The sequence below is a fragment of the Ammospiza nelsoni genome, chromosome 21 (genome assembly GCF_027579445.1).
Source record: "Ammospiza nelsoni isolate bAmmNel1 chromosome 21, bAmmNel1.pri, whole genome shotgun sequence".
NCBI lineage: Eukaryota > Metazoa > Chordata > Aves > Passeriformes > Passerellidae > Ammospiza > Ammospiza nelsoni.
The window spans coordinates 7,519,077-7,528,254 of NC_080653.1; the positions used below are offsets into that span (position 1 = coordinate 7,519,077).

General features: G+C 63.4%; 2 protein-coding genes across 2 annotated transcripts; both read right to left on the minus strand.

Annotated features, from left to right (window-relative positions):
* Positions 1–164: 164 nt before the first annotated feature.
* On the minus strand, positions 165–4,597 carry PIGS (phosphatidylinositol glycan anchor biosynthesis class S). The gene is made up of 12 exons (XM_059486942.1): positions 4,546–4,597; positions 4,306–4,445; positions 4,121–4,232; positions 3,674–3,763; positions 3,446–3,537; positions 2,747–2,945; positions 2,062–2,204; positions 1,858–1,972; positions 1,575–1,720; positions 1,374–1,474; positions 832–1,042; positions 165–751 (listed from the first exon to the last, which is right to left on the minus strand). The coding sequence occupies exons 1-12, from the start codon at positions 4,583–4,585 to the stop codon at positions 476–478; spliced, it is 1,665 nt and encodes a 554-aa protein (XP_059342925.1). The 5' UTR covers positions 4,586–4,597; the 3' UTR covers positions 165–475.
* A 527-nt stretch (positions 4,598–5,124) lies between these two features.
* On the minus strand, positions 5,125–8,892 carry ALDOC (aldolase, fructose-bisphosphate C). Its single transcript, XM_059486821.1, has 9 exons — positions 8,774–8,892; positions 7,722–7,844; positions 7,429–7,640; positions 7,283–7,337; positions 7,019–7,179; positions 6,443–6,526; positions 6,184–6,358; positions 5,904–6,103; positions 5,125–5,546 (listed from the first exon to the last, which is right to left on the minus strand). Exons 2-9 carry the CDS (start codon positions 7,831–7,833, stop codon positions 5,451–5,453), a joined length of 1,095 nt encoding a protein of 364 aa, XP_059342804.1. The 5' UTR covers positions 7,834–7,844; positions 8,774–8,892; the 3' UTR covers positions 5,125–5,450.
* Positions 8,893–9,178: the final 286 nt, after the last annotated feature.

Below are 9,178 nucleotides of genomic sequence, written 5' to 3' on the forward strand. Positions count from 1 at the left end.
TGCCCCCCCAGGAACTGTCCCCCCCTCCCCAACCAAGTATTTTTGGCTAAATACCCATAAGATAGGCGCCAGACCCATAAAGCAATGGAGTGGGGACAGGAAAGCTGAGCTAAGGGAAGGCAGGGCAGTAGGTACCCCCCAAAAGGTTAAAGGAGTCACACAGCCTCACATCAGCCCCCCTAGAGAACAGGGGGTTCTTTATTTACACAGCAGCTTCTTCTGAACACAGCACCAAGCTGGGGGTGCAAAAAGGCAGCACCCTCCCTCCCCTCTCTTTGGGTGCAGGAGGGCTCAGCACCCAAATTGAGACCCCTTCCCACTTCCCAAAGCAGCCTCTCTTCCCACTCCTGCATCCTGGCCCTGGCACACACAAGCCAAGCAGCCAGGCCTGGACCCTGGGGTGCCTTTCTGGGCCATGAGTCTGTGACAACAGCCCCCACAGGGTGGGGACAGCCCCAAGGCAGGGCAGCACCGCTCAGTCCATCTTGGTGGGCTCCTTCTTCCGCAGCCTGGTCTCCCGGACAATCTTGGCCAAGGATAGGAGAATTGGGACAGCCATGGGCAGGAAGAGCGGGATGTAGATGGCAAATTTCTGGTCATCGGGGAAGTAGAGGAGATGGAGGAGAGATGGGTCAAAGAAAGCCCTCTCTGAGCAGGTGACAGCCTCCTTGCTGGCCTGGAAAGCTGCGAGCAGGTGGCCCAAGGACAGCTCAGTCACAGCGCTCTGCACTGAGGCCACTGCCCGGTACACCTGTGTGGGAACAACACCAAGGGTCAGTCCTGGCCAGGAGGGCAACAGGGAGACTCAGCCCCTCTGCTCTCCAGCCCTACCTCAGAGGCAACATCATCCTTGATGACGATGTTCCCGATCTTGTCCAGGAGCTGGGCCAGCGAGGTCAGCGTGGTGGACACGGTGGCGATGTTCTCCACGGTGTGGGCCCACAGCAGGTGATCCAGCTCCCAGTCTGCCAGCCCCTCATTCCCTGGGCTTTCCAGCAGGAACTCGGGGGGCACCTCTTCCCGAGACAGCCCAAAGAGTAACCTGGGAGTAGAAGGGATAGTCCCAGCCCACATCAGAAGCCTTCATTCCCATGAGCTCCCTGCCCTTCTTCCCTGTTGTGTTTAGTTCCAATACTGCTTAATTGTCTCCTGGATGTGTGGCATGATAAGCCAAGCTTCCTATCTGAGGAAATGGGAGATGTGCCAGCACTCCTGGCCACAGAGCAGTGATGGCCAGTAGCCAGCACCTCGAAGGCCACAGAGAGCCACCCTCAGAGCCCACGGAGGGAGGAGTGAACAAGCTGTTTGGGTACAGCCTGTTCTGACCCCACTGATTTCCACAGAGGCCCGGGGAGGGAAGAGCACATCCTCACCGGAGCTGGGCCAGGAAAACCTCCATCACTCGTGCCATGTCCACATCCACATGCACAGGGAGGGAGGCTTGGGGGGAAGCAGGGGCTTCAACGTTGTAAACCTGTGGGAATGCATGTTAATGAGACATAGCCAGGGCCTCAGGGACAACAGATGGAAAGGGGAGCCACCAGCTTGTCCCAGCACCCCCGTGGTTCCCATACCATGATGCCACCCCAGCGAGGGCTGTGGAAGGCGTTGGTGCTCACTGGGGCTCCATCCTTGTCCTGGATGTACAGAGGGGAGTGGGAGCGCTCTGGCACATAGAGCAGGAAGTTCAGCACGGGGTAGAGTGAGGCAGCACTGGAGCCTGCAGTGGGACAGAGTCACAGAACTCTTGTGGCTGGCAGGGACAGCAAGAGCAGCCCACAGCCCAGCTCCTCCTTCACAGCTGGGGGGAAAGGGAGCCCTGAGCAGATCCCAGTGAGCCACGAGCACAGTGCTCACCCAGCCGGGCCTCCACGGGGTTGATGACGTGTGGGAGGCTGTGAGCACTCAGGAGGAAGCTGGAGGACTCCTTGTCATAGCGTGGTGTCACTCCTAGGACAGCGTAGTACAGGATCTGCAGGCACACAAGGGACACATTGGCAGAGAAGTGCACCCCAGGGAGGTCAGGGCTGGGCTTTTCCCACCACCTCTCCCAGCCCTCACCTGTGAATCCACAGAAAAGTTGGCCACCAAGCTCAGCTTCTCCAGGACGGGCTTCACAAAGCGGTTCACAGCCCCCTCGATGTCCCAGTCCACCGTGTGGGACTTGGGGTCGGGGTTCAGCAGGCTGAAGGTGATCTCATACCCTGCAAGGACCCACAGCCTGTGAGCACTGAGGCTGTGACAGAGCTCCCCAGAGCAGCAGGGCCTGTCCCCTCCTCCCTGGGCCAGCCCAGTGTGAGATGACACCAACAGAACAAAACAAATGCTACAGGCAAAGGGGTCTGGTAGCCCAGAAACCATAAAGGGATGCCATAAAAAGAGCAGGAGCAGGTTTCCTGAAGCCTGGGAACACCTTCCCCAGGAGCAGAGGGTTTCCTGGAGACTGGGAACACCTTCCCCAGGAACAGAGGGTTTCCTGAGGCCTAGGAACACCTTCCCCAGGAGCAGAGGGTTTCCTGAGGCCTAGGAACACCTTCCCCAGGAACAGAGGGTTTCCTGAGGCCTAGGAACACCTTCCCCAGGAGCAGAAGGTTTCCTGAGGCCTGGGAACACCTTCCCCAGGAGCAGAAGGTTTCCTGAGGCCTGGGAACACCTTCCCCAGGAGCAGAGGGTTTCCTGGAGACTGGGAACACCTTCCCCAGGAGCAGAGGGTGTCCCAGCCCAGGGAGCAGGGATGGATCCGTACCCAGGCTGGATTTCAGGCTGCGCCGTGCGTCGGGGCCCAGCTGCCCGTCGGGCACACGGTCCGAGAGGGCGGCGGCGATGGAGGTGGCAGTGAAGGACATCAGCTGTGTCACCTCCCTCAGCCGGGCCTGCAGGGCAGCCAGGCCACCCCCAGCCCTCAGCAGGGCGCTGCGGTGCTTCCCCACGTAGACATTGATGCCCTGGGGATGGGAACAGAGCCCTGAGAGCAGCACGGTGCCACCTGTGACAGCCACCTGTGACATGTGCCACCTCCCAGGGGGGAAGCACGCAAAGGTGTCACAGACATCTTTTATGAAAAATCCTTTCCTTAGGATTTTTCCTCCTGAGAAGCTGAGAGGCCTCAGGAACAAAATGCAAACATTGATTATCTGCTGCTGTGGAATGCAACAGGTGCATCTGTGATTGGCTCATGTCGGTTGTTTCTAATTAATGGCCAATCACAGTGACCTGGCTCGGACAGAGAGCTCGAGCCACAAACCTTTGTTATCATTCTTTCTTTTTCTATTCTTAGCTAACCTTCTGATGAAATCCTTTCTTCTATTCTTTTAGTATAGTTTTAATATAATATATATCATAAAATAATAAATCAAGCTTTCTGAAACATGGAGTCAGATCCTCGTCTCTTCCCTCATCCTCAGACCCCTGCGAACATGGTCACACACAGGGTGCTGCTCCTTACCTGAGGCAGGAGAGAGGAGGTTTCAGGGACCACATACATGGTCAGAGAGCCCAGGGTGGTGTCCTGCAGCGGGTACAGAGCAGCATCAGCCTCTGGGGAAGATGGAAGCACTGCCAGGGTGGGGAATTTCACTCCAATCCCTGTCTCGCTCTGACACAAAGCAAAGTGTGTTCTCTGCTGTGCCAGCCTCAGGAAAAGGAGCTCCCCAGCAATTCCCTGCTCCAGTACCTCGTGCAGTGGCTGCAGCCAGTGCTGCCTCCTCCTGAGCCGTGGTGCTGCGATAGCGCATCTCATAGCGGGACGTGACGCTGGTTCTCACTGCAGGGCAGAAACCTGAGTGAAACTGCTGATCCCAGGCCTCCCACAGGAGCCTGGTGCTCACAGGGACAAGGGACAACCCCACGGGACACATAGCAGAAGGTCCTTTGGGTGCCGGTGGGATGAACCACTATGGGATGTAACATTGCACTGGCAGTGAGACAGCCCCGTCCCTTCCCTGCAGCACCCTGGGACCTCATTGTCCCACCCCTGCTCCCTGCACTGCCAGCTCAGGGCAGGGTGATGCTGATGAATGGGGCTCGGGGAGTGAAGCCACGAGCAGGTGGGACGCCAACAAAAGAACAAGGCCACCCATAAGGAGCACACGGGGCAGGGACAGACAAGGGAGTCTCTCACAGTTCACGGAAATCTCCATCTCCTGCACGTCCCTGAAGGGCAGCGGCCGCGGCAGATCCCTGGGCACCGATCCCGGGGCGAACACCACGGCCATGGGCACCACCAGCTGAACCTGCACAGGGCCAGCGTCAGTCCGGCCTCCCGAGCCCCCAGAGCCGCCGCCCCCGGGCCCGCCCGGCGCTCACCGGCTGCTGGCTGAGCCCATCGATGTCCGCGTAGGGCAGGGCAGCCCGGTAGGTCTCGGTGGTTTTCCACCACAGCGGCAGTCCCAGCACCACGGCGATGGTCGCGAAGGACAGGGCGGCGCGCCGGCCCCGCGCCCGCTCTGTGGGGACACCGCTCAGCACCGGCCCGGCTCCTCGGGGAGCGGGGACGGGGAGCGGGGAGACAGCGAACAAACACCGAGCATCCACGCCCGCCAGTACCTGCCTCATCCGCCGCCATCGCCGCCGCCGCCGCCACCATCTTCACTTCCTGGCCCAGCCGCGGGGGCGTGCCCTGCGCCAGCCCAGACAATCAGAGCTCAGAATACCGAAAGCACCCAATGGGCGCGGCGTGCGCCGCGCGGCGGCACAGACGGGCGGGCAGCGGAACCAATCAGAGCACGTATCGGCTGTGAGGCGGAGAGCTTTGCCCTCTACGAGTGCCGCGGAGGGACATGTGGCGTCGCCTCCCGTGGGAACCGGAGCAGCGCCGAGTACGGGGACCGGGCGAGGGACACAGAGGGAGCGGACAGGAGGTCGTCACCCGCCCCATCGCCCGTAGACGGAGCCCACCCACCCCCCGCCAAGCTCACGGAGCCTCACGATGTGTGCGGGCGGGCTGAGACCCAGCACAGCTCGTTGCGTAAGTGAGCACAACCCGCTGCCGGTGATGCCCGGAGCGGGAGGCGGGGGACAAGAGCTCCGGGGTGCGAGGAAAGAGGCGGCACAGCGCTGTCTCTACCATTTATTCGTTGTTAGGCTATTTGGTACACGGGGTGCACACGGCGAACACAACACAGGCGCCCCAAGGGCGGCAGCGACCAGGACTGCAAAGCTACGGCAGGGCAGGGGCACCCCCAGGCCTCCCCTCCTGCCCCCCACGCGGCCTGCCCTCCTCCCCTCACGGCCCGGCCGGAGCCCCCGGCCAAAGGGGCCCCCGGCTGGCTCCCCCCAGAGCCCGGCTGAGCCGGACCCCCCATTCCATCTGCGGACATGCCGCGGGGCGCTCTCCCCTTCCCCTCCCCGCGTGGCGGCTCCCCTGGGCGGCTGGGGTGGAAGCGGGGTGTGAGCGGTGGCGGGGAGGGGCCGGGGCGGGGGCCGGGGCCGGTGGGGTGCCCGGCCGGGGCTCAGTACGCGTGGTTGGCCACGTAGAGGGACTGCCCGGCGGCCCCCGAGTTGTCCCCGCTGCCCTCGTACTTGCCCAGTGCTGCCAGCCCGTTCACCTGCAGAGGAAGGAAAGGTCAATGGTTATGCTTGGGGTGTCACTCGAGGTCCCCAAGTCACTGGGGACATGGCCTTCAGTGTCCCCTAGCTCCTGGGGACACCTGGGGAGCAGAGCCCAGGCCCTTGGCACCCATCATTCCCCTATGGGAACACAGCTCTCAATGTCCCCCCACAGAGACAGAACTGTGTCCCTTCCATGGGGACCATGGTCCTTGGCATCCTACAGGGCACAGCCCTCGGTGTTTTATATCAGCCTGTGGGACATAGTCCTCAGCCACCTCCCCTCCCATGGGCACACAGTGTCCCCACCTCCCCCGCCCTTGGCACTGCCCTCCCAGGAGGGCCACCCCCATCACCTCTGCACGCTTGACAAACTCCTCGGTGGCAGCTTCGGCGTTGTCCTTCTGCCCGCGCCAGGCGCTGAGCGCCGACGCCTGCAGCGCCCGCCCGTAGGAGAAGGTGAGGGCCCATGGCCGCACCAGCGGGCACGTGTTGATGGCATTGAGGTTGATGGAAGCCTCCTCCTCACTCTGACCCCCAGACAGGAAGGTGACACCTGTGGAGAGCAGGGTTGTGGCACGGGAGGGGACACAGGGGATCGCTCTCCTGGTCTCTGCCACATGCCAGGGCTGGTACCTGGCACGGCTGGGGGCACAGTGCGGCGCAGAGCGGTGACAGTGGCCATGGCAATCTCCTCCGGGCTGTACTTGGTGGGGCAGGAGTGCCCAGGGGTCACCATGTTGGGCTTCAGCAGGGTCCCCTCCAGGTAGATGTGGTGGTCGCTCAGTGCCTTGTAGACAGCTGCCAGCACCTGGGGAGGACAGGCAGCGGGGAGTCTCCCTGGCATGGCATGGCACAGCACGGTGCCCGCCCTGCTGGCCAGCCCACCGCTCACCTTCTCTGTCACGTACTGGCACCGCTTGAGATCGTGGTCACCATCAGGCAGGATCTCTGGCTCCACGATGGGCACGATGCCGTTCTGCAAACAGCACAGCAGCAGATGCCATCACAGTGATGCCCCTGGGCACCCCTCAGCCCCATGGCTACATGGGACAATGCTCAGACCTGCAGAGTAATGCCCAGCCTCGAGGCTCAAGGCCCCCCTTGGCGGTGATGCCCAGCCCCATGGGGGGATACCCAAGCTGGGAGGGTCAGTTCTGGGCCCTATGGGGTAATGTCCAGGTTTGTGAGGTGCACATAGCAATGCCTGGCCCCATGGATTGACACCTGACCCTGTGGGTGATGCCCGTGCCACAGGGCAATGCCCCATGCCCACCCACGTGAGGTGTTACCCAACAGGGGTTATGTGCAGCTGCTGGGGATGATCCCCAGGGATCACCAGCACTGCACAGGCGCAGTGCTGAGCCTCACAGATGTGTGCCCACCCCCGTGGGGCAGTACCTGCCCACACAAGTCAATACCATCCTGCCCATCACTGCCCACCCTGTGGGGGATGGCAGCAGGCACGTACCTGCTGGCAGATGCTGGCATAGCGGGCCAGGACGTTGGCGTTCTCCATGATGGCCAGAGCAGAGGGAGTGTGCTCGCTGATCTTCAGCACGCAGCGCCACTTGGCAAAGTCTGCCCCGTCCTTCTTGTACTGGGCACAGCGCTCCCACAGCCCATCCAGACCTGGGGGGCAGCGCGTCAGCCCCACAGCCACAAACCCCATGGCCCCAAACCCTCCAGCCCCAAACCCCCTGCCTCCACACGCCACAGCCCCTGCAGCACCTACCCTGCGTGGTGGTCTCGCCATCAGTCCCAGCCAGAGGCACAACACCCTTGTCCACCTGTGGAATGAGAGGAAGGCAGTGCTGAGCCTCACCAGCACCCCCCAAGCACCCTGAGCACCCCACAAACCCACCAGGACAGCCCCCACACCTTGATGCCCACAACGATGCCCTTGTCCTTGATCATCTGGACGAAGGGGGTGCCATCATCAGCCTTCTGGTACATGGTCTCGTGGAAGAAGATGACGCCCCCGATGCATTTCTTCACCCGGCTGTCAGCGCTGAAGAGGATCTGGCGGTACAGCCGGCGATTCTCCTCCGTGTTTTCCACTCCAATCTGGTTGAGGCGCTTGGCCATGCTCCCTGCAGGCACCCAGCACCCTCGTCAGCCTCCAACCGGAGCAGGGAAAAGGGGTGACGGGACAGATTCCCCCCCAAACTGACCTACGGACTCATCGGCTGCCAGGATGCCCTTCCCCGGGGCCACGATACGCTGCGCGATGTCCGACAGCTCCTTCTTCTGCTCGGCCGTCAGCGCGGGGTGTTGGTGCGTCATGGTGGCGGTGGCTGCGAGCGGACGGGGACTGAGTCACGCACCAGCGCGGCGACACCCCGAAACCACGCACAGCCCCTTCCGCGGGCAGCCGGGACCCCACGGGGCTGCCAGCGCGACCCCAGCGGCCAGGGCACGTTGTGTAAGCCTCGTGGCAGGGATCGTGGAGGATGCCGGGCAGCTCCCAGCCATTTTGCTGCGTGCCTGCCAGCCCGCCCCCAGCCCAGCCATCTTGAGGGAGCGCAGCTCCGCGGGGACCCACGCAGGACACGAGGGGACCGGGATGGGGGTGCCCTGGGGATGGGAATACCCCGCGAGGAACGGAAACAGCCCGAGGATGGAGGTGCCGGGGGGACGGAAATACTCCGGGAAAAGGGGAAAGAGAAACGCCAGGGAGGCTCTACCTGAGTTCTGGAGTTAGCCGGACTTTGGGGTACCCCGGAGACGGAGATACTCCAGAGTCGGGAATAACCCGCGGGGAGGTTACGCGGGCGATGACGATAACACGGGCGTGGGGATACCGGGGGGACGGAAATAGCCCGGGAATGGGGGACGGAGCCGCCCCAGGGCGGCACAACCCGGGGATGGAGGTACCCAAAGTTTGGGGTACTCCAAGGATGGCGATCGCCCGGGGCTGGCGCCTTCGTGGGGCCGGTGATGCCCCCCGGAGCCGGGGCGCTCGATCCCCCGGCCGGCACCGTAGGAACTCGAGCTCCGCCAGCGCAGGAGGAATATCCTCGGTCCCCCCAAATCCCCAATACCCCCATGCCCGGGGGTCTCTCTGCCCTGGAGCGCCCCAGCGCGGACCGACCCCCGGGATGCCGCACGGAAACACCCGGGATGCTCGGGGGGCTGCCGCCTCCCGCCGGCGGGATCCCCCGGCTGTTCCCCCAGCAGCTCCCCCCGGCTCCCCGGCTCTCCCCGACCCCCGGCTCCCCCGTACCGTGTCGGGCGGCGGCGACGAGTACGGACTGCGGGCTGCGCGCTCTGGCCCCGCGGTAAATGTGGCTGCGGTGCCGCAGAGCTACGTGACCGGCGGGGCGGCACCGGGCAGGACCGGCCCCATGCCCCGCCCCGGCCCGCCCCCGCCACCGCCCGCTCCCCCCGCCGGCTTCGGCCCCCCCTCCCACCGGGGTCGTGCCCCCCGCCGGAGACAGCCCCCGCGCTGCTGGCGACCCTAAGGTGACAATCCCAGGCTGGGGACCCCGCTGTATCACACGTTTGCAATGCTTTTCTGGTGGTGGGGACCCGTCTGTGCCCCCCCTGCCGCCGCCCAGGGACACAGCTGAGTCACCCCTTGTCACGGGAAGGCCCCCTCATGCCAACCAGGCACTCCACTGTGCCATCT